This window comes from Lonchura striata, chromosome 7 (genome assembly GCF_050655825.1).
Source record: "Lonchura striata isolate lonStrDom1 chromosome 7, ASM5065582v1, whole genome shotgun sequence".
Classification (NCBI taxonomy): domain Eukaryota; kingdom Metazoa; phylum Chordata; class Aves; order Passeriformes; family Estrildidae; genus Lonchura; species Lonchura striata.
Window position 1 is genome coordinate 30282392 of NC_140709.1, and position 27498 is coordinate 30309889.

At 38.9% G+C, this 27498-nt stretch overlaps 1 protein-coding gene across 10 annotated transcripts in view; it reads right to left on the reverse strand.

The window, feature by feature from the left end:
- MYO1B (myosin IB) overlaps positions 1-27498 on the reverse strand; it is a 107162-nt gene that overhangs the window by 30449 nt on the left and 49215 nt on the right. For all 10 annotated transcript variants that reach the window (XM_077785145.2, XM_021531372.3, XM_021531370.3 and 7 more), the window contains 9 exons: positions 24726-24830; positions 21723-21769; positions 19040-19103; positions 10757-10855; positions 10286-10389; positions 9282-9429; positions 8496-8614; positions 7680-7766; positions 7294-7359 (listed from right to left, as the gene is read on the reverse strand). In XM_077785145.2, the coding sequence (XP_077641271.1) occupies positions 7294-7359; positions 7680-7766; positions 8496-8614; positions 9282-9429; positions 10286-10389; positions 10757-10855; positions 19040-19103; positions 21723-21769; positions 24726-24830 (839 nt within the window). The remainder of the gene's footprint in view (positions 1-7293; positions 7360-7679; positions 7767-8495; positions 8615-9281; positions 9430-10285; positions 10390-10756; positions 10856-19039; positions 19104-21722; positions 21770-24725; positions 24831-27498) is intronic.

Here is a 27498-nt window from a genome sequence, read left to right on the forward strand (position 1 = left end):
GCAGCTTTCTAACTGTGCCTTTGAAAGCACTGTGGAATACAAAATAAAACCTTCAGGGAATGTAAAGCCACACAGTCTCTCAAATTAAATAAAGGTGCTGGGAAAAGAGAATGTCACCTGAGATAAGCTTAAAATCATGTTGAATTTATAGATACAGCTCAACCAACCACCCTCAGCTTATCCTCTGAATCTTTTATCAGATGCATCACTAAATTTAGAGGACTAGAAAAATTCAGTGACAAAAATCAAAGCCTACTTCACCATGGTTCTCGCTTCACAAATAATGGTGTCTTACTCATACAGCTTCATTCTTTATCAAACTTCATGGTTGGTATTTCATGAATAGCAAGTTTTGAACTCTAAAAAAATTCCTCTCCATGCAAAAATAAAATGATTATATAAACTAGCTATAAAGTTCTATCTGTGAGCCACAGCTATTACATACAGATGCTTGAAGGTCCTACAGAAAATATAATTTCATCCTTAATATTTTACCTAACTCCTTCTTCAAAAGATTCCACTTGTGTATTGTGGAATCATCTGAAAACAAATATATATGGTTTGTTGCTGACTTTATACTTTTTTATACCAGTAAAAAAAAAAAAGTGAAACAGATAAAAATATTTCTGTCAAAAAAAAAAAAAAAAAAAAGAGGCTAAAAATCTCTTACTGGTCTCATGCAGAAAGATCTCCATTAGATGTATAAACAGAAAATATCTAAACCAGGGCATTTTCTTACCAACATTAGATACTTTCTAACCTTCTCTCCCCACATAGATTCAAATTCACTTTGAGTACCCAGTTTCCAATAATTTCCAAAGATAAGGCAACTAAGATACCTGCTTAAAACTGAAAACTGCATACCTTTCCATTAGGCAGGAATAAATTCTTACTTCCACCTGCCTAATAAAGTCCAAGAATTGTGGTTTTTGTGTCCTCCCCACTGTTTTCCCAAATTAAGCAGATGATGTGGATCCAAGCCTACAGACTCAGGTACATCACACCTCAGTGTCACACCTTTGTAGGTGTTTCTCAAGGTCTCCTCTTCCTCCTTAGTCCTTCATCACACCAGTCTTGTTCAGAGGCAATTCAAAAATCTGCACGTTGCTCAGTCTGCAACCACATTGACAAAAAGGTGCCCAGCAACAATGTTTTCAAATACATTATGTGAACACATACAGCTAAAATAATACATGAGATGTATTTAAAGGAAAAACTTCTTTAAAAAGAAAACCCTAAACTTTTCAAGTCATGAGACTGTTGAAATCAACAGGACTGATGTCATTAAAATTAACTTTCACATCAATGTGAGAAGGGAAAAAGACATTCAGAGATTGATACTTCTGCTCTATCACAAATAGCCCCAGAAAATAAGGTTTTTTAAAAATATCAACATAGCTCCAGGCATCAGAAGTCTCTGACTGCCTCCTAATGTAAGCAGGTGACCCCAAGTAGTTCCATCAGGCCCCTAGAGAAAAAGCCAGATGGCAAAAGTAATGATGATAAAAGACCAACATACTCACTTCTCTGAGATGAATGGTGGCATGAAGAGTGAAACCAACCAGCAAATTCAATTTATATGCTACTGTGGTGTCTGGGGATAGGGGGTTTTATGTATGACCACACAAGCATACGAGTTTATGAGATGAAACTAAGGAATATAAATGCTAGGAAATTAAAATCAGCAATATGGGAAAATTGCATTTAAAGAAAATAAAAAAAGATACTATTTTAATCTCAGAAAGCGATGACCCGGTTATAACGTGACTCAGTTGTAACAATTTTTCAAAATTTTTTGCAAATTTAGTAAAGACATGTTATCGATATTTATCCCTTTATTTTCTGTTTACATATACAAACATTTGACCAATCAAGCTTATTTCTTGTAAACTAGACTGCACTGGACTTTTGTGTAAATTCTGATTATGCAAAGAACCAGAAAGGCACATCTTTTAATTATAAATATTCCACTATATGCAATCAAGCCATGTTTCAGTGTAGCTCATGGAAGCAAGAAAGATCTGTGCAAAGCTTGGGGGATTATCCATTTACCATATTTGTGTAGCTCAACCAACTTCAGCCCTTTTTGTCTGCCAGGCAGAGAACCTGGCACTCTGAAATCCATCTTGTTCCCAGCTCTGCTGTCCAGGCACACAGGGCTGAACCAAATTTGTACTTAAAAAGGCAAGAATCTGCAGTGAATCCAGTGCAGGTGTGATTCATGGGAAAACCCAGGTACCATCACTTCAAAAAACTCAACCTGATAAATTACACTTGTGGAACAACAGGAATTACAACAAGGCAAGAACCTACTGCATTATCAGAACCACTGAGACAGAAATAGCTGCTGTAGGGCAAAACATTATTCTCACAACCTGAAGCAGAACATTTGTGTATTTTTGCTCCAGCATTTCAAGTATTTCCTCTCTGCAAACAGCCAGCCAATGGGATTTACTTAATAAAATTGCATGTTGCAAAATAAACCTTTCTAAATACTCACGTTATAATACAATTAATTAAATGGTGGTTAGCTTCCTGGGATGCATCTCTGCTTCAAGCATCCCATCACTTAAGGAAATTATGGCTTTGATGGTATTTTAAAAACTCCCTGGCACTTAGGAGTCCAACCAAGGCTCCCTGTCTGTAAAGCTCCTCTCTCACATAACCCTTGCCAGCAGAGGTAGTTATCAATTATGTATTAAAAATTCAGTTCTCCTCTTTCCCACTAGACTGGGGTTTGCCAGAAGAAGCAGAGGGGCTGAGTACACATATTTTGGCACTGCTGCTTGCCAGTATATGATAAACTTCTGGGCACCAGCAAAGGGTTGAACAATTTCAAAAAGGAAATCTGTTGAAAGCTAGACAGTCTAGAAAAAGCAGCTGGAAATTATGGTCTGGAGATTAGGGCAACTAACAAAACAGACATCCAGGGATGAGTTAACACTAAAGTCAAGCCATGAAGAAAGGGTTCCAAGCTTCTTAAAAAAAAAAAAAAAAAAAAGAAAGAAAGATAAAATAAGATCCAGATAAGTTAACTTCCTCCTTAGATTTTTTTTTTTTTTGTCTAATATGTTATCCTGCTAGAAAATAACTAGACCCTTATCCAGTAAAACAATCCTTTGGGGTGTGGGGGGAAGACCCTGACCCAGGAGCAATCTCTCAGAGCTCAGGATGCTCTGAAACTGTAACATCCTTCCTGTAATCAACAGGACAGAAAAAGGCAAAGCAAGCAGGCAGCAACTGGACCGAGCTGTTGTACAGGTTTATGGTGAAGGTGAAAATAGCTCCCCTATTTTTTCATGCCTTAAACACCTCAGAAAGACATTTTCAATTATTATTGCTCCTTATTTGGTTACCTCCCTCTAAAAAAAGATAACTAACACAACCATGAACTTGTTAATATGAAGAAAATACATTCTTCACATTTCTAACATATTCTCTCAAGAGATATACTGTCATTTTATCATTGTCCAGATGACAGCTTACACAATACATGCAGCAGGATCAAGCTTCTTTCTGTTACTTTAAGGGACTTCTATGCACAAGAAACAAGCTAATTGCCTTAAATAAAAAGAAGTGCTATCAAAATGCATCAGACTGTGAGAAATGGACCTGGTGTTACTGCTGGGTGGCTTGTTTGGCTGGTTTACCTGTGATACTTTTATTTACTGGTGGGTTTTTTGCCATGTGTTTGCATGTTCTTGTCTACCTGGAGCAAAAGGAGCTGGTCAGATGCTGTCTCCAAAGACAAAGCAGACACATCACCTCTGGTCAACCAGATGGAAGCAATCTCTCTCTGCAACTCTATCACTAGTGCATCCCAGTTTCTTGTCAGGCTAAAATACATGGACCAAACTGCTCCACCAAGGGACTGAGCAGAAGGAGCTCACTTTCAAACAGTCTTCTCAAGGCCTGGCAAATTTCAACAATAAGCCTTGTTTGGCAGTGTTACCTTCCATAAAACTGCACTCCAAATCATTAACTTCATCACATGCAGAGTGGTGCCTGAATATTCAGAATAAAGCTTTAAACCAAGTAGCACAGACAGACATTTCTACCTCTGAAGGGCTGGGCAGGATGTAATGCTCACGCTCATTCCATGACATTCAGTTTTACTATTTCTTGTCTCTACAGGAAATGTACACAACAAGAAACTCAACACTCAAAGCAAATGGAGAGAGCCTTCTGTTCATCTTTGTTGAGCCCTGCCAGGCCCCCATCATCTGCCTCCTACGTCCTGCACTTCTCCATCACAATCCCCACCCTTCCCAGCCCCGCCCCAGCATTCTGCAGAGACCCAAAAACACACACTCAAAATGGAATAAAATGGGAACAACCCCAAACCTACCCCAGGAAGCCTGGAATCAAGCTGATTCTAGAACTCGTGGTGCCACCAGCCCATCTGAAATCTCAGTCTGGAGTGCACGCTGAGCACGCAGGCAGCTGCTCAGAAATGTGCATAAACCCTTGGAGCTTCAGGCCACGGCCCAGGCTCCAGCAGCGTAGTTACACAACAGCCCAGCCCTCATTTCCACCCCAATCCTAGTCCCTAAATCCTTGCCCACAGACAATTCACACAGAGCCACCCAAAATTTCAGCGTTTCGCTTCGCAAGCGTTCAGTCCCAGCATTTGGCTTACCACAAAAGGCAAGGCAGGATTCAAAAATAAACACAGCTTTACAGCACCTATTTTGTGGATTGCCCAGCCAAGCTTGCTGCTGACATCTGCCAAACCCACAGAGGCTGAGGATTATTGATAGATTTAAATTCCCTAAGCTGAATTTTTAGGCAGCCAAGTCCTTATACCGACTTTCTTGGATGGCTTTTGTGTTTGTCTGAAAAATGGGGTTTGTGTTTGATAAATATACTAGCAAAACCTAAAACCCAAAGAGAATATGCCAGCAGTATCAATACCCAAAGTATCTTTTCTCTGTTAATTTCCAGGAAACCACAAGTCGCCCTTGTAAATTAACTTCAGCTTAAATTATAGAAAATTGCAAAAACCACAGTGAACAGTAAAATCAATATTTTAAAAAGAGATGAAAAAAATCTCATTTGAAAGCTTCAATTTGCATATAATAGAACAAGACTGCTACTGTCATCAAGAAGGTGAAGTGTAGGGTCTTTGAGAATGGTAAATCTGGATTTCTTTATTCACTCTTCTTGTGAAGATTATATTTTGCATGTATATAAAACACTCCTGATACACCTCCTGTGGGTTTTGATACATTCTGTCTCCAGGGTACAAGGGCACTTCGGGTCAAAGACCACTAATGGTAAACTTACCTAAGTAGAAACATGATTAATGTAGGCCTCTCTACCTTCAGCACATCAAACAGCTTGCACATTTAAAATGCACAAATTTAGAGATGAAACCTCTAAAGTGCACTTTTGCCAACAAACATTCTTTGGAGAGCTGACATAAGTTCTAACTTTCAGGAACAGGTGTGAAAATCAAAATATGACTTAAGAATTAGGTTCAAGAGGCAGCTGCACATTTTTAGTCATAGGTTTTAACTGATTTATAACTAGATGGATATGTTACTGTCATTAGCCACATCTCAGCTAATATTCTGAATGGCTATAGTGTTTACAAATGTACCACACAGCAAAATGCTCCAAATTCCACTGTATTTGTTATGCTATAAATCTTAAGACATCATTACATTTTCCTTATGTGGCTGCATAGTGTCAAAATTTTAGTTGCTTTAATATAATTAAATTTAAACAATAATTCAGTCATTCCTGTGATGCTGTACCAGGCTCCTCTTCTTGCCATAGGTCTCAACTCATGAGAGAGTCACACCTTGTGTGAATGTACTGATGAGTTTGGTCCTTATGTCACAAGGCTAAACCTTCCCCAGCTTTTCCAGGAAAAGCAATACTCAATATTTAAAGGAGTAAATAATAACTGCCCCCATTATTTTGAAGCTTTTGAGTTTGCAGCTTTTGAGAAAGCTACACTGTAATCCAGTATGACAGGTAAGTGAAAAGAGCTCTGGATTTTTTTTTCATTTTTCTCCTGCACTCAGCCACTTACTTACAACCTTCTAAGATGCTGAATGTAGAAAAGATGAAAATTACACGTGGGAAACAGCCTTGTCTCTGAACACCATCCCACAAACACAATCCTTCAGCTGGCTCATGCTGGTGCACCCTTGTCTCCCACCTCCCTGTGCACGTCCAACCCAACCACACACAGGGGAGCTAGGAAAAACAGATCCTGCCTGAGGATGTCAGCAGCACCATTCCAGTGCCAGCTTCCTAAAGGCTACTCAGGGACCAGCTCCCAAGAGATCTGGCACCAAGATCCCCGTTCCACCACGATATTTTCATAAATATTTTCTTGTGTCTACTGCAAACAACACAGCCTTGCTCAGCAAGCCCTCGAGGCAACTCTCAGCTTTCCTTTTCCTCTTCAGAGGCACTCTGATTTGCACATAGTTGGATGTTTTGCTTCTGAAATGAAATGTACACCACCCTCACGTGAACAACTGCTCTTTTCTGGATCATTCCAATTTTCCACACAGCTTAAACATCCTCCCCAGATTTCTAAGAGGCATGTAGGGAAGTGGGTCAGGGTTTTTCAACTGATTTTTCTTCTCCTCAGATGAGTTTCTAGTTTAAACACACACAGATTCCAACCAAGATCCATAAATCTCTTAAACAAAAACTGTCAGAACAAGATTTATGGAAAATGCCCTGTCCCCGGTGCTCTCTAACCCAATTAAAAACTCCTCATTGATTGTTTTGTTTCAAAATACCAGGAGTCTAAAAATACTATTGTAAACAAACAGCAGTGAGCCACAGATCTCTAGCTAGGAATAGGTACAGAGTATTTACCTAAGTGAATTGAGATGAAATGCAATATAAGTCCTTGTTTAATTTTGACAGGAAAAGAATGTATAGTTTTTGTTGGGTGGTTGTTTTATTTTCCCCTCTCAGGATACACAGCTTATTCAAAGACATCCACAAAATGCCTCAGGGCAGAAATGACAGTGCCAGAGTTTCTCCTATGCTCAGAATGTATGCCACAACAACATATATTTAGTTTATCCATCATAAATATTTATATACCTATGGTGTAAAAACACAAGTACGACTTTCATAATTTTTTGTTTCAATTGCCAGACATGTCAAGACATCTCCCTTTGGCTTACCTTTCTAGTAGATTTTTTGTCAGGCATGACACACTTGAGGCAAATTAGATATATTCTGATTATGAATTCATTAATTCTGTTAGGCTTTAATAAGAGCTGACTCACTAAATGGTTACCATTATAAAGGTCTTACCTCAAAAATTTCAAAGCCATAGATGTCCAGCACTCCCATTACCTTCTTTCTCACTTTTGTTTGTGCCTTACAGAAAAATAAACACCGAGTCAGTCATCTGTACATTGCATACTTGGGACTCAAGAAAATGAATGTATCTCATAAGTAGGCTGTCAAATACTGTAAAACTAAAATGTTACATATGGTTTCCCAAAATACACTTAATGTGAATATTTTTACAAGCTTAAGAACCGAGCAGAGAGCAATTTGTTGAGCTGTGATAAGGTTGTTTGTGCGTAACAGTGTACAGCCAGGAAAAATGAAATTGGCAAATACAGTTTTACTGTCCACTTTAATTTGAAGGATTTCTATTGATTTCTCTTTTTACAAGCACAAAGCAGCAATACCTTAATGCTCTCATTGATCCTGGTAACGAGCCAGGAGAACAGGCGACTGTATAAATTCTTAGCCAGAGCATCACGGGCATAATAAGCCTAAAGAGAAGAAAGAAGAAAAATGTTATAAGTGCTGGGCTAAACCAAGCATTCTCTTGCTGCTGAGGGTGTCTTAAAGGTGCTATAAACTGAGTAAAACCAGCTCAGGGAGCAGTGGCTCTGCCTAAGTGGGCATAGGAGCTCTGCCCTCCTGGCCACGGGCTGGCAGGAACAGCAGCCACAACCAGGGCACTCCAGCTCCCTTCCTGCTCTTCCAGCTGCTCCCCAAAGACTCACATCCCCCATCCTAATCCTAGGCAAGGGGACTTGAGCAGCTGCAGCTGGAGAAGCCACATTCCTGCTGGCCTGAGCTGATGAGACACAGGTGGCAGCCACCCTGGCTCTGCAGCATTACGGGGGGATGAATTCACACTGGCAGCAAAGGTTTTTCGGCAGCCCCGGGGCCCACAGCTCACATGGAATTACAGCAGTTGCCCTAAATGAAAACAGTCTGCCACAACACTTGGGCTTTGTGCAGGACTGCTTGTTTTTACATTCTCTGCAACATTTGCCTGTTCCTCATCTTTTGGAGGAACACACACCAAACCAAAGCATCCAGTATCTCTTAACACTTAGAAACCACTGAGCAAAAAACACACCCTATGCTTGTGATTTATTCAGTGCAGCCTTTCAGTCGTAGGTTTTATTGGGGTAGTTATGATTTAATCATGCAGAATAAAATTGCCATTTAAAATTATCTTTTCCTTCTCAATCAGGACCTCTTTTTACCTGAGCCACATTTAGTGTTGTTGAAACTTTCTCCTGTTTGGCCTCAACTGTCCGGAAGCTGAAAGCTCTCTCCAATACAGACTGGTCTATGCCTGTCAACTCACAGATTTCCTTGAGTTCTAGCAAGAAAAAGCAAAGTGTGAATACAATCAATCCTTCCTTATTATTAGTTTTTCTTCTCTAAAACGACCAGGTTTTAAAAAGTGTGGTATTTTCCCAAAATGCCCTTCAACAGGAGTGTTCCCCATTCACACTCTCTCCCCACCACCCTGCCAAGCAAAGTTTATAAAATTATGCACGGAGCAAGGAAAGAGAGCTACTGGTTTTGAAAGCACTTCCTATCCACTTATTTTTGAGAAGACACTTTCCCTCCATTTCTACCAGACTACTTTTCATAATCAAAAAACTTTCAGATGAAAATGAGCTTTCAAAATACATCAGCTGCAAAAATATCACCAAATGAATCTGACACTAAAGGCAGAGATACTGCAAAAGAACAAAAAATCATCCACTGCAGAAAAAACAAGCAGCTACATAAAGGCACAGAAGCATTTAACATTTTAGAACAAAGTGATAACAGAGTGGGGAAAAAAGGGGGAAATAATCTTTGGAATTTCAAACAGAATGATTGAAATTGCACAGAATGCAGCCCACAGTTGCCTGAGGGTGAGCTCTGGAAACAATCTAATTCATATGTAAGGATATTGTATGTCTGCAGAAATGACAAAATTAATACCGATTTCAGACAAATTAGTGGCTTTCTTCCCATCACTAATCTCATCTTACCATTTTTATCTTTGATTTTACTTTCATCTAGGCCATTTGCACGAGATTCAGGCTTAAATTCGATATTTCCCAATTTCAGAACGGCTGCCACTACTTCAAAAACCGACTGTGTTTCATGATCCATAAACCCAACAATCTGCATTGCATTCTGGAAAGGGGACAAATAAAATTATGAGATAAAAGCATCTACATTTAAACAGATCATTCTTGAAAAATTCACCATTTATCTGCATTAATTACAAATTTCTGTTATGAAAAGTACCTATAATTCCTGTGCTAAGATAAGTAAGTTTTATAATACACAGGAGGTGTGAAAATGGAGCTGGCATTCAGACCAGTCCACTTCTAGGACTCATTCAAAATTTAGGTTTCTGAAACACTGTACTTTTTTTAGCCACTTAATTTAGATTGTAACCCAACCCAATTTTTCCCAGTCAAATGAACAGGTCCTCCTGTCTTCTCAGACCAGTCACTTTTAGAATCCATATTTGCATACACTGGGTAACAAGGTCCTGTATTCATCTTGTCCCTGAGTACAACCAAGAAAAACAGGACAGCAAATCATCTTGACAATCAATCATCCCAGTCTTCTTTTTCTTTCAACTTCTTAGCATCACCTGGTCCCTGAGGCTCAGTCACTGCTGTCCTAAACCACTACAAAATATAACTTTTCCCAGGATCTGACCAAGGCATCTGGGCTTTTTTTTTCCCCCTTTTGTTTTCTTTTTGGTTTGGGGGAGTTTTCTTGGGGTTTTTTTTTTTATATATTTTCTTTTCTTTGGGGTTTTTTTGTCCTTTTTGTATTCCCATAGGAATACTCCAGAAGCTTGATCCTATTTCCTAGTTTTCTGTTTCCCTGTGCAAACATGCTCTATCCCAGCATGAAGAGTGCCCAGCAGTCAGGAGAAGTGGCCCTCCCAGCCCAGCCCTGCATGAACAGACAGACCATAAGAAAAATCCCTGCACTGGTGTTGGGTGCACAGGCAGCCCCTGCTCCTTCTTACCCTGACTGTTCTGAAGTTTGAAGCATCATCCACTCCATTCACTCTGGCAGAATCAAGGCCCAGGTAGTTGTATCTGCTGAAGTCCCTCTCCAGCTTGAGTTTGCCTAATAAATCAAATAAAAGCATCATTAGTAATAGCATTCTTGTTAGTAGCAATTTTATCCCAGAATCAGCATTGTCAGGAATAAGGTTGTTATTATTGGATTTTCTTCAAGGATCTTTTAATTATTAGCCTTTTGAATAAGAACAGGCTTTCAAATTTGTTTTTAATGCATTGCTAAGCCAATTCTGACTCAGGTAATTGGATAATATCAAAGCATATGTGGACTTCACATATTACCAATGATCCTACCACCATTAATTTGAAAAATTAATCAATATCACATTTCCCACAAAAGATGATGTGCATGGAATAGCACACTAAATATAAAGAAAACTCATATCTGAACAAGGCACAAGGGCAACACTTACAGAGAAACTCTTCTGATGCACCAGACAGGATCTGATAGAAAATGTGGAAGTTTCTTTCACCCCTTGGCTGCTTAACAACACGAGACTTCTCTAGCAGATCTAAACAAACAAACCAACAAAAATCTCACAGGTCAGACTGCTGGAGCAAAACCCTTTAAAATAAATATAACCCTCCACCATTTTCTACTTCATTGCTTTATATCACCATCATCAAACCAGAAGAGGGTTGGTATAAACCTTATCATAGTATATCATCTCTAATATTTCTTTGAGCTAAGGGCAAGCCCAATGCTCTGGTAAAGGCTGCAGTCTATGAGCTGCAAAGAGAATTCAGGTCAGGGAGGCAATGTGCTCAAAAAGATGTTCACTGATTTACAGTACTACCACAAAATTAGGATTTGAGGAGGATGACTCCATGAATGAAAGTTTGAAGAGGCAAAATGTTACTAGGCTGAGTGCTTGAAAGATGGGTAAATGAAAAGGAGAGACCAAATAAAGAAAGCATTTAAACTGAATAATCATGCAGCACTTTGTGATCCTCAAGTGTATCAGCCTATGAAATAATTGCCAGTGGGGCTGACAGAAGCTGCATCCTGATATACTCAAAGTGAAATGGAAATACAGCACTTTGAGAAGCATCACTGCACTGATGGAGTAGCTTGACAGGGAGACTGCTCTCAGTGACAGACACATTTCTAAGCCTTGCCCACGAGGGCAGGAATTCAGGCAGGCAGCATAAGCAGACTGACTTGTAACACCTTGCAACCACTTCAGATTCAACATCATATTTACCACAGAGGTGACAATTCAAAGATTGTTCAGCCTGCACTGCAGTGGAAGGCTATGGTTCACAGAAGGAGAAGGAAGAGTTATGCAATAAGAGAACATCTGGACAGGTATCAGTGTGACCTGCTGGTTTTGTACAAAACATGTTTTTTTCTTTTTTTCTCACTAGCACAACTACATTTTTCCAGATAGCAGACACAATTCCCATGTGTTTCTCTTAAACTACATCTATTCAGTGACATGGAGACAGGGACATGCAATGCCTCATTCCAAGCACACAGCAAAGGAGTTCCCCCTGCACCTACCATGACACAGCCCCACATCTGTGACTGAGGGCTGATTTCTCTCTAAGCCCGTGCAAGAAGAAAACCCCTAAAGGGAACTGTCAGTGTTCAGAACATCCACAGTGAGAAGAGATTTCACAAAGGTAGGACACAGAAAACACCAAGTCATTACATGGGGTTGTTAAGCCCTTCCCCTGGCTGGAATATCAGAGGTGTGTTCTACCACACCTTTTCCCAGATTCCCATTCCTGCTGAAACTGAGCCTGTTGAGTTTCAGTAATCTGGGAATTCAGATGGGCACTCAGGCCAGCAACCTTTGTGCTGCAACCCCCTGACCCCAGTTCCACCATGGAGGAGAAACTGGAGAGCTCCTGGCACAGCAGGGCTCAGCCTGGGGCGTTGGATCTGTCCCAGGGCTCCCTCCACGAACAGAGTAGTGCAATAGATGGATTTCTCTTTCTGGGGGCTACAGGCAGTGCATGGTGCCTGTGCTGCTCACTGTAATTACCTAATTGCCTCCCTTCTCATGGAATAGGCAATAGAGACCCTCCTGAAGGGTCTAAAGCAACTTCAACCCACAAAATTACACAAGTCTTCAGAGTCCGTCCTCCACCTAAACTACAGCGAGTCAGGTTCAAAAATGACTTTCTGCTCCCATAATTAGCCAGTGACAACGATGACAAAATTCAGACAGTATCTATTAATCTTCTGATTGCCTAATAGTAGGACAAACTTCAAGTATTTACTGGCTTGAGAGAGGCTGATCCCCCATCCAAGAGTTAATACTTGGGCTGGGAAAGGCAAGGTGAGCAGCAGGCAATTCAGAGCTGTGCTGGCTGTGAAGGTTCTCCAGGCAAGTGTTGGAACAGATCGCAGCCAAATTTAATCTCAAAAAAATAAACAACTTCAGCTCCCACTGTGGCTACACACACTTCAGGAAATGGCTGTATTCTCAAGGGATATTGAAGCAATGTGGTTTGGCTTATTTGGGTTTAAAAATATTCTACCCATAAATTTACTCAAATGCTGTCATAAAAGCCAAGCTACACATCCTGGTAAAATATTGTATGTAAGCCTTCTAATTACATGCATGCCTTCAGCAGATTTAAAAAACAGGTTCCTGAATGTATTTAAAATTAGTTATGTTCAGGAGGATAATTGGTTTTTTCACCACTTTATCTTATTTATATATTTTTAGAAGCAACAAGGTTAACCAATTCAAATTCAGTTTTCAAAAGTCCTAACATTCCATATTCTGTCAGCCTTCATAATTGAGGAAAAAAGCAGTCACTGTCAGAAAATCAGGTATTTTCCTTAACAAAGCAGCTGTTGTCAATTCTTGTTCAAATCTGTGTTCATTGGGTTTTTTTTTCCTTTTCTTTCTTTTCACATGCAGACTGAAATCTTGTAGGACAGATCCAGACCATCTGCCCACTTCTTCAGAAAACTTCCCTCTGTTTGCCCTAATTAGCATTTTAATAAAGCAACCACATACATTTTTCTTGATGCAACCACAGCACTGCCAGTAACTTTTGTGTTAACTCCCACCCAATTGCCAGTTCTGTGGATCAAACACACCAAAGAGAAAAGACAAAGCTGCACCTCAGACTGCTGCACGTGGCCCCTGGGTGATGGTGTTGACAGTGGAATGTGTGGACAGATGGTGCTCATCTATGTGAAAATCCACAGAAGCAAAAACCCCCAAACTCTCTCTACATTACATTTTGTTACATGCTCTGTGTGAATTATGTGTAGGGACTATACAGAATTATCAGGAGAGCACATACAGAACTACATATGGTGTGTTTATGGGTTAAGTGTTATTTCTGCATTATCTTACAGTGCATCTGCTTCAACAGAACATTTAACTTGTTGCATGCACCAAAGCAAAAAAAATTAAATTAAAATTGGAAAATTAATTTGCCTATTCTGTCTGAATACCCATCAATTCAGGTGACTCAAAATTCGTTCAGAAGACTTTTTTTTTTCCCTAGATATCACTGTTTAAATGTAAGAGATCTATGTAAGCACCCTGCTAAACAATTTTACTTAACATAAAAGAAAGAAAGAAAAAATATTCTGAATACTTCTGAAAACTCTAAAGCACAACTTTATACAATTTTTTTTTCAGTTACTTGACCCATGAACTCAAGTGATGCAGAAAAATTTAGGGTATTTGTATTTCTCTAAATATACTAGAAATCAAATCAACATTCCAGAAAGGAGCAACTAAACAGTAAAACCAAAAAATGCCACTATCTTGGTACATTCTAAATCATCCAGAAGAAGTTTACTTTAGTCATAGTCTCTTCAGCTGGCCATGACCAAGGAGCCTTTTAGCTGCTCAACTGAAGTTACAGAATGTGTTCTAGTCACAGCAGCTTATTTCTACAGCCTCATTACATTTTCTCATTTCCTACCTTGATTATCTAGCTGTCTTCAGAAAAAGTCACTGATTAAAAAGTTTCTCATTAATTTTTCCCTATTATTCCCACCAAGTTCACAGTAATGTTCTCTTGGATAAACTGATCCATAATTGTGTCAGTCAAAAACTACTAAATGGGCAGCATGTACATTGACAATGACTGCATCATTTTAAGTGTTAAAACCTCATTGCTCAAGTGATGAATGCTGTTTAAAAATGAGCTAATCAAAATGTTTAATATAGCTTGTAGCTTGTATCCTCAATCTCTACCTAGTTTAGACAAAACCATTGCCTAAATGGTGGCAAACATGCTAAGAGGAACACCAAGGGAGATGTGAAGATTTAAAACAAAAACAAAAAGAACATCAACAAGAATGGGTATCTCTTCCCATAGTGTCTGATTGTGGAATATTTTCCTAAGCAAAGGAGCTTTCCAACAGCAATCACAGCTCAGGCTCTAGATTGCTCAGTAAGTGGCTAATTACTTCTGACTTTTAAAATTAACAAACAAGTTGTTAAAAAACAATAAGTTGCAAAGTTATCACTTCGCTAGCTTTAAAAAAAAAAAAAATAGTTGCCTTAGAAAAACATCAGTGATTTCTTTCATGCTGTTGTTGGAAAAGATGGCAAAACAGGGCCCTTTCTTAATCTCTTGTTATTGGGCCTCTAAAGACATTTTGCTGGTTAAAAATGGCTTTTCCAGATCAGGCATTGCATATCCTTTACTTCCCAACCTGTACCAATGTTGTCTCTTAGTTAATCATTATATCACTGAAGGGCTCAGGCAGATTAGTAAAGATCAGGGAATGCTAAAAGCCAGGTATTTTTCAGCAGGAAATTCTAGGTAAAACATGAAAATTTAAGACTTACAAAAACTATGGGAAAGATATTGTAAGATCCATGCTTTCCAAAAGGTCTAAACTATTGTGAAAGTGAAACATTTTGAGCTGTACTGTGCAAAACCCCTTCAGCCATCAAATTTACACAAAACCAGTCACAAAACTAATGAACCAAGTGTGCACACAGACACTGCCTTAAGTACAAAACAGATGCAGCATCTGTGGACAGAGTCATATTTCAGAGCTGAAAAAAGCTATTGCAATTAGCACCTATTACTTCAAAACCAAACATACCTATTTTTATATAAGATATGTCTTATTGTGTAATTACAGGTGGAAAAGAAGCTACCATTCTCCTCTCATCCTCACTAACAAAGCAGCCATAATAAATGAAAAACTAAGAACAATATTGATCTTTTCTGTAATTTACTTCCACAATATAACACCCAGCTGAAAGCAACACTCCAACACTGCCTTTTCTCATAAGTGCTCTGGAAAAAAAACCCTCTGAGTGCATAAGTGCTGAACAAGACTGCAAGCAACAGCAGCAATTGTAAATGCCCTGCAGGAGGGCAGAAACAGCAGATACACCTCAGAGAGATGTAAATGGCATTTACCTCTTTGTAGGTGCCATTTAAAGCAGCAACACACCTTTCAGCAACGACTGATGTTTGCTACTGAGCAGTGATGGGATGCCTACAGTCCCAGGTGGCAACACAGCAAGGGTTTTCTGTTTAGCACTGCCCACAGGAGCAGTCTGGATTTCCTAACCCCTGCACATGAAACAAGTCACCTGTGAATGGATGGGCTGACTGGCAGCTGGCACCAGGACAGAGCACCTTCCATAGGCTCCAGCATCTCCCACCCATTAGGAAAACAAGCTGGGATCTTCACAGAAAGCTAACAAAAAGGACTAATAATTCAGGCTTACAGCACACCTCAGTCAGCCTTCCTCCCCTTCCTACTCACCCACTGGTAGTGGATCAAACAAATGTAACACTTGCTGCCTTGTAGTCTAAGGTGGAAACAATTCCTGACTGAAGTAAATACTTAAAGTTTGCATAAATCACATTAATTTCAAATTTTCCATTCCCAATTTCTTTTCATGACTGTTCACAATGATGTAACAGTATATCAATTTCCTTGGAAACCAGCACGGTTGGAAGATCTGAGCTGCCATACATGAAATGAGGCTGCACAGATTTTACACTGTTCAAACACAACATTATCTTCACTTTGGGTACATACCAGTCCTGAATTTATAGATGCCACAAACCCCTTCCATTCAATTATTTCCATTCTGATTTTACTCAGAAGATTTACCCTTGTGTTTACAGCACATGAAATGTTTCTGATCTGTCAGCTGGGCATCCCCACTGGCTGCAAACTGGTCAGGCAGACTAGTGTGCAGTGGCATGATAATTTCACCCTCTAACTCCATCCTGTGCAAGGTTCACTCCCAGGCTAACCCCTCTAATTAAGAAGCAGGAGCTGATTGAAGGGCAGCAGGAGAATGGCCCAAGGGCAGGTCACAGCAGCATCAGCCACTCCTTGAAGGGTCACCCAGGCAGAGTGACCAGCCTTCCACAGAGCTTCCAGCATTCCAGAGCAGAGCAAACAGCCATTCCAAGAGAGACCTTTCAGCCTAATGGGTCTCTGCTTATCCACACCAGTCTGACAGAATTAGTAGCTTATCTTGGTTACCATCCTTGCCACCAAAATAACCTAGATGTTCACCGTGTCTGCTCCCTGCCACTCACACTATGAAACACATCTTCAGGCTGTGCCACAAAAAACCCACGACCTTAACTGATAGTTTAGAAATTAAGCAGGTCAGAAACAACTCAAAGGTTAACTAAAGCATTATGATGTCACCCTCACATCATATTAATACCAAACCAACAGAATATTTAATAAATATCAAAGAATATTTATAAATATTTTCATAATCATACTTTCTCTTTTAAGGATAGGAAACTTCAGCACTACTCAACTTCATGTTTGATTACTCATGAAGACAAATCCTGATTTTGACTTAAACCAGAGCAAATTCTGAGGGGTGTAAAAGAATTTAGGCCTCCAATATCTTCAGAATGATGATGCTTCATAGAAAAAGAAATGTTTGTGTTGCAACGCAACGCTACAGATGTGTGCCAAGATCTAAGGCAGTGCAACCATCTTGCTTTGAAAATGCAGATAATTTTAAATCTCTTTTAAAGGGAGGTGGATGGAGTACCAAATTTTGCAAACACTTAGTCAAAGATGAGATATATTAACATGCTACTACAGGCACTCAGTATTTGCCTGTGACATACCCTGCCAAGGATGAGGCATTTCAGAGTTCAATAAGTAACATCATTTCCACAGCAGGGCTTACACATCAGGTCTTTATTCTTAAATCAAAATTAATCTCCTTGCTATTAGATACTTATTACACATTACAAGACAGAAAGAATGCCTAAAACAGGCATATTTTGGATGGATCCAAAAATATGTCTGCCCTTTGATACATATGTCATCACATCATTACAATTACATGTAATGTTATAATTACACCATGCAGAGATTTATGGGGCAGATAAACTACAGAGCAACTATTTGGATTGCCTTTTGATATGACACAATATTTTAATTACATGACTCAGTGCAGCACTTTCAAAGACAGACTTAAATGTCCACTCTTACAATGCAGGGCTCATTTTTTATGTATATATTTTGAATGTGAAATAAAAGAAACAAATAACAGCCTTTTACACCTTCTTGTTCACATTTAATTATTATGAATATATTATGTTTGGCCTCTAATTTTGTTAACTGCCAAATGTCAAAGCTAATAGATAGCCATAAACACTTATATTGCGACTAATTTGAGTTTCAAGATCTACTCTGTCACAAAAATTAGGCTCTTCAGGCACAGTTCCAAAAGGTGATCTGGTTGAGAAAAAATGTCTGCCCTGTGAAAAAAGCCAAAACCTACATTTATGTGCAAAATTCCTCATAGTGTTTTTAAAAGGTTTATGTTATATATGGAGAGTACAGTTCACCTTGGGTGAGTCTCATTATTTCACAACCAGTAAAATGCCAGTGGTGTCAAAAGTCACATCTTTAGAAGCAGCAATGAATTTGGCTGAGTGGAATGAAAGGTCAAGGCTGGGTCAGTGACACCTAGTATAGTCACTCACTGCCCTCTTCCTCCCCTTTTAAAAATAAGAAAACCAAACAAATATGGCTTTATATAGCACTGAGGAGGAATTTATTTTAAAAGCTGCACTTAAACCCTCAAAAGAAAAGCAAGTCAAAGCATTCTGGGCTGCCATTCAGTTCCCAGCCTTTTTCTTCCCAACAGAGAGCCGGTTTCTGAATTGCTACAGGTGTCATAAAACAAGCTCCAAGGCTACCTTTGCCTCCCTAAACTCAACAGCTGTACATCCTCTCTCATTAAAAACCTTTTCCTACACTTTGAGGTGTATAAATGTGTACAGACAGCTTTGGTTCCAAGCAAATATACTCATCTCACGGTGATCTCCAGCACACTCTGTATGACCCTTGCAAATTACAAGACAGCATCTGACATAAATGGCCCACCAAACCTAGTAACACATCTGATTCCAGGGATTCAAGAACTAAAAAGAGCCTCCGATACCCATATGCATCTGCCACCAGCTTCAGAGACAATATACAGACTCACATGCATCACTCAGTACCTTTGAAACAACAGAGTAAATTCAATAAATTCAGAAACAACACAGTAAATTCACTCTTCAAGTCTGTTTTCACTTCCTCTAAGGTACATCATTGAGCACCAAAACAGCAATAAAATCAAAAAGCAGAATTTATCACATAATGGAGAGAGATTCTGTTAGGTGATCTTTTCAATAATTTAACCATCTTCCTCTCTACAGAAAACATTTTAATCTGTGAATATGCTGATACCAAAAGTAATACTCACAGTTGCTTATAACTCCCCCAAGAGGGTCACCCTTGAAATCAAACTCAATATCCATGTATTTTCCCTGTGAAAGCAACAGATTTTAAGATTATAATTTCTGTTTAAGAAAAACTGCTCAAGACATTAAGTTAGTTGGAAGAGTGATCTAACAATCTCCTGTCGGATTTTTGCAAAACAGAAAATCATTCATGTCTTCTAAGACATTATCACAGCCAGGGATTTTTATGAAAATAGCTTTAATCAGGTCTATGAAGCAACCCAGTAACTTGCGAGGTTTCTAAGGTTGTGTGAAGAAAACCCACATTATACAAGCTTCCACCAGAGTGCCAAGAACACCAAACAATCCCTGCAGCCATTTAGGGAGGGCCACACTTATTTATTGAAGGATGCAGGAAGAAATTATCTTGCAGGGAGAACTTTTCTTCTTTTCTCCCTGGGAGCGTGAAGCAAGGCAGCTGAAGCAGAGCCGCCGAGTCTGGCCCCAAGCAGCGGCTGGCAGCAGCGCCGCTCGCCATCGCGGGACATCCGTCCCCAGCGTGTGCCTGCCTTGTAAAAGTGATGGATTTTTCCCGCTGAACTCCTTCCCTTGGAACTCGGGAGACCAGAGGCAACAATTAACGGGCTGTCAGCACACCAGCGATTGCAATCCCAGTCGCGCTGGCGCTGCGCGTTGCCTTGACTTCTGCTTGACTTTTCCACATGGCAGACGATCGCGACGGTCTTTGGATTGTTTTAATTTATTTGACAAGTGCTTAATGTAGTAACAGCTACATTTAACAGTGACAAAACGGACAGACTGCGCAGAAGAGGCGACAGCAGTGCTGCTCACGTTGGCAAGGGAGTTTAGGAAGATAAAAGCTGCTGGTAGTAATTCAGCCATATTCCACCCTCTGGCACACACTTAACAGAGGACACTGCTCACTGTGAGGAGGGTGAGGCACTGAAATGGGCTGCCCAGAGAAGCAGGACAGGTTCAGGGCCAGGTTGGACACCGTGGAAGGTGTCCCTGCCCACGGCAGGGGGTTGGAATGAGATGGTCTTCAAGATCCCTTCCAACTCAAACCTAAGATTCTAGGACAAAAACAATATATTGAAAAACCTTGTGTTTATATTTCCTCATCCACTGCATTCAAGAAGAGATTTGTTTATTTTTCTATTTTACTTTTTATTAGAGAACATAAAAAACCAAGCACTTTACACTGACTCACTTGAAGAAACTTACTAACTTACTGGGTATTTCATCAGGATTGGCTTGACTCTACTCAAACTCTATTTTCCTTTTTCTACTGTGTTGTTCAAGGTAATTCTGAGCTGATTCGAATTTCAGAGATAAAAATATTAAATCAGATAATTAAATTTTAATTTCCCAAGGACTGGGACAGCTGGGTGTTTCCAAAAGTATTTTTAGCTCAGTGTTTATAAGCAAGGACTTGAAAGGCAAAATAGTTGTTAGTTCGACTTTGTCCTGGAAAGACTTCTGGGCTGTCTGCTCATCATTTCTGCAGTGTCATGTCTGGTAATTGCAGTCTTCCTAGTCTTTCTATTTAAAAAAAAAAATTAAAAATCTCTACAGGTGCCCCAGATTTTGGCCTTGGCCTTGTGATGAAGACCCCTTGCTCTGCTCACAATCAGAGGCAATGAGCTGCAGAAGGAGCCTTCATGGATATGTGGAACATCATCAGCTCTTGAGAATTGGAAGGGAAGGGGAGGAAATCTCCCAAGTGGAAAAAAAGCTGCTCTCCAATTTCAAAATGTCCAGCACTTCTAACCATTTGCTTTAACTCACAACACACCATTCTCCCAGTGTATCAATTTTCCTTCTCTTGTCAACTTCACACATCTCACAATATTACTTTTCTGAGCACAAGTGAGCAAGTGACAGAGTTGTATTCAGCTTTCTGATTTTAGCAGGAGAAACTATAAGTACTCATATTTCTGAACCTCTCAACTCTAGCATCAACCTTTCTGGTTTTTCAACTATCAATTCTGATAATTTCTCATTCAGTTTCATGCCCAAAAAAGGTTGAATTCAACCAGTTGATTATAAAGAACTTAAGCAAAAAAATAACATTACAAATGTTCATATTAAAACTGAAGTTGCAAACACATTTTGAAATGTTATAGAAAGCAAATGGGAACCTAAAGTAGTAATTTTAACTAAAAAAAAAAATTACACATATTGGAAAAAAGATCACATGGAAAGATCTACTTGCTAAGCAGACCAGTTGCTGGACACATGGTCTCTGACTAAAGCCACCAGTGCCAGAAAATTAAAGAATCCAGCTGCACGGTAATTATGTTTTCATCCGGTCACAGGCTGCCACATCCTAATTTTGTTTTTCTTTTTTAGCCTCTGCTTTGATATTCAATTGAACTCTATGCCCATATCAGAAACCAACAAGATTTCTGGCAAGGAGGTGAAACATCTTTGAAGAGGCATCACTAATGGTGCCCTACTAACACACTGGGGAAGGAGAACATGCTCCCGTGTGAAAAATTAAATACTGAATGCTGTTGAAGGTGTTTACCTTCTTCAAACAGTCCTCAGACAGCTACAAGAAAGCTCCCCAAATGATTCCTTCTCTCTTTATGGATGCCTTGGTAGATACATAGTTGATACATGGCAAAACAAATAGCCAACAGCACAGCATACTCCTCAAAAAGGACTGTAGAAAATACTTACAAATCTAGAGGAGTTGTCATTCCGCACAGTTTTGGCATTTCCAAAAGCTGGAGAAAGAGAAAAATAAATACAAGCAAATCTATCAGTAAAAGAACATTTAAGTGATAAAATATCTAGATCTGCTTATATAGTTAAAGGAATTATAGACTTCTGAGACATTATGCCCTGTTCATTGTGTGGGCATCAGACCCTGAGTGTGACAGACATGATCACAAATTCCAAAAACCTATAGAAGTCCAAAGAAGTTTTGTCTCAATGCTTTCCTTGTTTAAAAAAACTAAAGAAAAATATACAAGAGGAAATGGTTCCAAAACAAAACTGTACCCATATTAAGCATATATCTTTGGGGTTTGAATCAACAAATTCATAGTTTTATTACCCAAATAACTTTAAATACAGGAAATACTTCTTCCTCTTTATTTCAGAGAAAGAAAAGAATCCTAGTTCCCAGAATACATTAAAAGCTGGAGACCAGAAGTGAGGAAATTACAGAATGACACTTTAAAATTGTTTGCATAGAACAGTTCAATCAATGCTTTGAAATGGATTTATTTACACCATTTCAACTCATTAATCCCATCTCAAGCTCAGTATTATTCAACTCAAATCAGTCAGGTTTACAATGAAAGTTTGTTCTCAGCTTAACCTAAAATAATTTTCTGAATAGCTTGGTTTAAATTTCTTTAGCTCAAGTTTTATAACAATGAAAATTCTTTGAGAAGGGATTTCCCAGGGCTACATTCAGGTGGACAGCCATCATCTTAGAACATGGGCAGGACAACAACTCATGGGAGGACAATTCAAGCTCTCAAACTCCCACATTGTCCAAGCACATGGAGTCAAACAGGAGTGTCCCCTCCATCATTAGGCACAGCACTCCTACTTCCAACAGGAGACTTTATTTATCCAAGTATTTATTTACATAGCATATATATATTGGAAGATCAAGTCAAGTCAATGTTTTTTGGACAGAAATAAATACATGCCTTTAGGCTTCCACAAACTTGCATGAGTAGATTTATTCTTGACCAAAGAACTAGAGCCAAAATGAAAAGTTTGTTGATCCTAAAGGCCAGGATAAGTGAAAGAATTGTTTTTAAATCTTTATGCCCTGCAATAAATCATCTTTTCAACAACCAAATCTCTGAGCTGCATTTTCTTAAACACTGTGCTGAACAGTAAAGTCATTTATAACTGCATGGAGTCAAGCACAAATGTTCCATTATAAAGCATGAGGCACATTCCTTGGTTTTCCCCAAAGTTCATTGTTTCTAAAAGTTAATTTACAGTAGCAACTGTAGTTTAATAAAAATAATCCCATTAGATAAATTATGCATATGTAACACTTATGTCATTTTCTTGCACTGCAGTTTGACTGAAACAGAACTACACAACCAAAGAAAAATAAATCTAACCACAAATGCTTAATTTCTTCCTAAAACCTATATAAGCAGCCAGGCTTGCTCAATTTTTATTCCTTATGAAATAACCCAGTGTCCAACTTTCCAAAAAAGCTAAACAGGCATTACCAGCACGTCAAGTACAACCAATAGTACCTTAAAATGAAAAGCCAATCATCATTTATCATCATAAAATAAGGCAATCTTCAGTAAGCTCAGTTGATTCCTCTTGTATTAAAACAAAGCTTCACAAACCAACAAGAAATCAACATCATTTGGCAGCCCCTGGGGAACAATCTAGCTCTGGCAAAAAAAGCCTCAGTACCCACCATGCCATTTCTGTCTGTATCTGAAATCTGCTTCCAGAACAGTGATAACACAACACAGCTCTTCTCTGTGAACCCAAAACAATGGAGGGTTGCAATCCCCCCATTCAGCTTTAAGGGGAACACAGCTGATCAAAGAAAGGCTTATCCAGCACTTCTATTATTCTTAAATGTCATCATTTCATCCTTTCTTTACAAGTCTTTGCTTACAATTTCTGTTTTGGGTACAAAGACCATGTTTTAACCATCCACTTCCCACTGTTCTCTGTCCAACTTCTTGCATTTGATTTTTTTTTTTTTTTTGCTTTTCCCTCTGTTTTCATTGGTATAGTCCTTATCCCCTATAGGTTACAATTCATCACATATTAACAAGGCAGTAAACATAATGTTGACATTCAACAGTATTTACAAACACCACATATGATCTGGTCATAATGCAAAATTGTCTTTTGACAACTGACTTTGTCTCAGCACCACAACAGCTTTGAAAATTCTGGATAAGACTCAGCCAGGAATTGACACAATCGATCTAAATAAGTCAATGCCAACCAAGGAACTTCTGAAGGCAATTATTAGACAATGGGACAGAGCTGCAAGCTTTGAGGATCATACATCCTATCTCCAGGGGGAAAAAAAAAAGAGGAGATCCTGTTTCTGGCAGCCAACATGTTTAAATTAAAATGACTAATTAAAAAAAATAAGTCTTTCATGGGAAAGCAGGAATGGCAGTTGTCAGGAAGAACAGGCCAACAGTCACCAGACCCAAGAAACAAGTCTCAGGGAACAACAGGCATGCATATGGATTGACTTAGTTTTTCCTAAGATCCATTTCTTCACCCTTCCTTTTTTTTTTTTTTTTTTTCCCTAAAAGAGAAATAATGTCTTACAGAGCTTGTTTGTTTACTAGAGACTATAATAATATGATTTGAAAGGAAATGAATCAGAGGGACTGAAGTCAAGTCTTTTGATACAGACAAGCATCATCAAGGCAGGGTTAAGAAAGTGTAAGCCCCCCTGAGAGCAGCAGGAGGAGGCTGGGAAGTATGAGCTAACTTCCTGAGCTCTTCCTGCATGAGGAAAACCATCTTCTTCTCAGAAGAAGAAAAGAAAGCATACACACCACTGAAGAAAATCCTGCAGATGTATTCACATAAAGCATCTCCTATGGTTTTGGACACCAAATAACAATGAAGCATCAGAGTTATCCAAACCAGCTCAGCTGGAACACCAGTGCACACACAGGTAATATGCTGGCACATACTCTGTGAAATTCTTACCTTCAAGGACTGGATTTGACTGCAAAAGTTGTTCTTTTACTTGATTAACCTCTGCCCCTTTTCCACACACAGCAGCCACATATGACATGACAAGTTTGCTTGCCTCTGTGGGGGAGAGCCAAATAAAATAGTGATAAGCATTGGCAAAAAGGCTGTAACATGATTTTACAGACTAAATCTCCATCACATTTTCTCAATGCCAGACAGAAACTGTGAGCACATTCATTCCAGTTTTCTCCTGCACTGTTGTACCATCTGGAAATGCAGAAGGAGCATGCCCTGCTCTGAGACCCATGGCATTACATCAGCAATTCTCTTGATTTAAATACCTAGAGCCTCTACCCAAGCTAAAAAAAAGCCACCACTGGATTCAGCACATTACCTGCTCCTTCTTCATTTAGCTTCAGTAAGAGGCATTCTGAAAGGAAAGAACATTATCCCCTGCTGACACACTGGAAATGTTTTAATCTAGCCTGAAAATAAACAGGCCCAGGCAGTTTCAAGACACAAAATTCAATCAGTTTATATCAGCAGATACACAAGTGCAAACATACAACACTTACACACTTGTAATTACAGCTCTAATCTACAAGCAACTGAGTAACTGCAACATCACATAAAGTGCTGCAGTCTCTTTGAAAGTAAAACCAACAGAAAAAGTGAGGCATTCATTTAAACAATAAAACTAGTTTGGAGTTGATTTTAAGAAAGTTTGGAACAATTTTTGGATTCTCAAAGCTGAGTTCAAATGAGTGTCAATCACCCATGATAGAAACAAATATTAGATAATTTATCCAACCTTTCCATTTTTGCTAGTCAGGAAAAAGCAGCTGGAAAATGATTTGGTTTATAAAGAGAGTCTGTGATGGTTACTACAATGCAAGATAGTGAAATTTCAGGCAATACTGGCTGATATATAATGTAATTACTAACAGCTGGAAACCCTATCAATTCCAGACTGTGGTCATAAAAAAAATCATTACATTTGTAACAGATCTTCAGAGATCTGTTAGAAACTTCAGTGTCTCATTTCAGGAAAGAACTGACAGATGAGACGTTATCCCCTGCATTTTGATTTTTCCTATTTAACCAAATTTGTTTGTTAGCATTATATTACTATCCCATGTGTAGAGGAAAATGAGAAGACCTCCCACATAGGAAGCAAGAAAGGAGCCAAAATTATAGGTATGTTCAGAAGGCTCCCATCTCCTTTATTTGTGCCTCAAACCCAGCTCTCGTTTTTGACTCTGTTCCCTTCAAAGATTGGAACTACCCAATTATTTAATTTAAAATATTTCCTAAAACAGTCAACATCTTTAAGCACAGGCACTCAGTCACTGAGAGAAACATGCACTGAAGCAGCAAAAAAAGCTATTATAATAGTTTACACACAATGACTTCAGTACAGGCTTTCAATATCAGCAAAAGAAAATAAAGGCCCTTTCTCTCATTAGGAACTCTGGCCCAAGAAAGACATCAGGAAGGGAGTTATTACCCCAAAATTTAAAAACATTTAGAGACATCCCTTAGTCTGGTGATGCATCATGTTTTCTTGCCCAAAGTTACTATCAGTTAGCATGAAAAACATGCAGAGAAACACGGAAAAAATTGGAAATAAATAAAAAGGCTCTACTGATGACAGTTCAATTTCAGTTCTTCCAGGGCAAAAATGTCAAATATTGTGGCTACCAAAAATTTAAAACACAGTTGTAGAGTGTATCTGTAGTAAGAAGTTTGTTTCCTTAACTCCAGGAACTTCCTGCCCTCTCCACCTCCTATTTGGTACTTAACTTTATAAAAAAGGAAAAATTCATATTATTTCCTATATGGCTATAAAAATTACAGTACCCTCAACGCCTCTATACAAATCTATTTACATACAGAGAAGTTAAACAACTCAACCTCTGATTCACCTTTCAAATTAATAAAGCAATAATATGTGTGCCTCAATAGTATGAGGTGCTTGATAATTCACAGTTTGTGAGGAAATCAAGACATTAAACACTACCTGTCTAGGACTCTTTGCTAAAATCTGAACTTCTTGACAGAACCTCAAAGAGTCATATTAATAAGAACTTGAGTTTTTTAAACTACACTCTACTGAACACGATTTCCTGACATTGAAGTGTAAATAAGGATTATATTGCAAGACTTCAAGGCTTCTCAATTACATGCCACTAATCTAAGAGCACTAAAGATGATGACCACACTTTATACACTTTTATATGTTTCCAAAGTCTTGGAAAGCAACTTCTTGTTGCCTACTTTGAGTCTTGCTCAGAATAAGCACACAAAGCCCTACATATTCTCAGATGCAAGGGAAAAATCTCTCAAATTACTTGGAAACAGATGTATGCCTTCCTACCCGCTGTCTCTCTTGCAAATCACCTCTGTTTTAAATTCCTATCTTGGAAATAACTGGCTTCTTTCTTTAAGGTCTACCTAAAATGCACTGTAGTTATGCAATCCTCTCTTGGTTTCTAACCTTCCAGTTTAAAAACCAGCAGTCATTTTCAAGGAATTGTCAGCTTTGCCTAAGAAACTCAGTGTTCTGGCACACAAACCAGTCTCAGCACTGTAGCTGAGCACAGTGTGCAAAAGGCTGATAAAATTTCCAAAGTAATCAGTTACAGTTATTTCTTTTCCTTAGATAAATAGTATAATCCAGTTTTTAAAGACATGTATTTATTGAGAGACAAGTGGAAGTATCAAATATAGAAAACTCAGAGCATTCAGTTTTCCATGTCTTCAAGTTTCCCACCAGGCCAGCCTA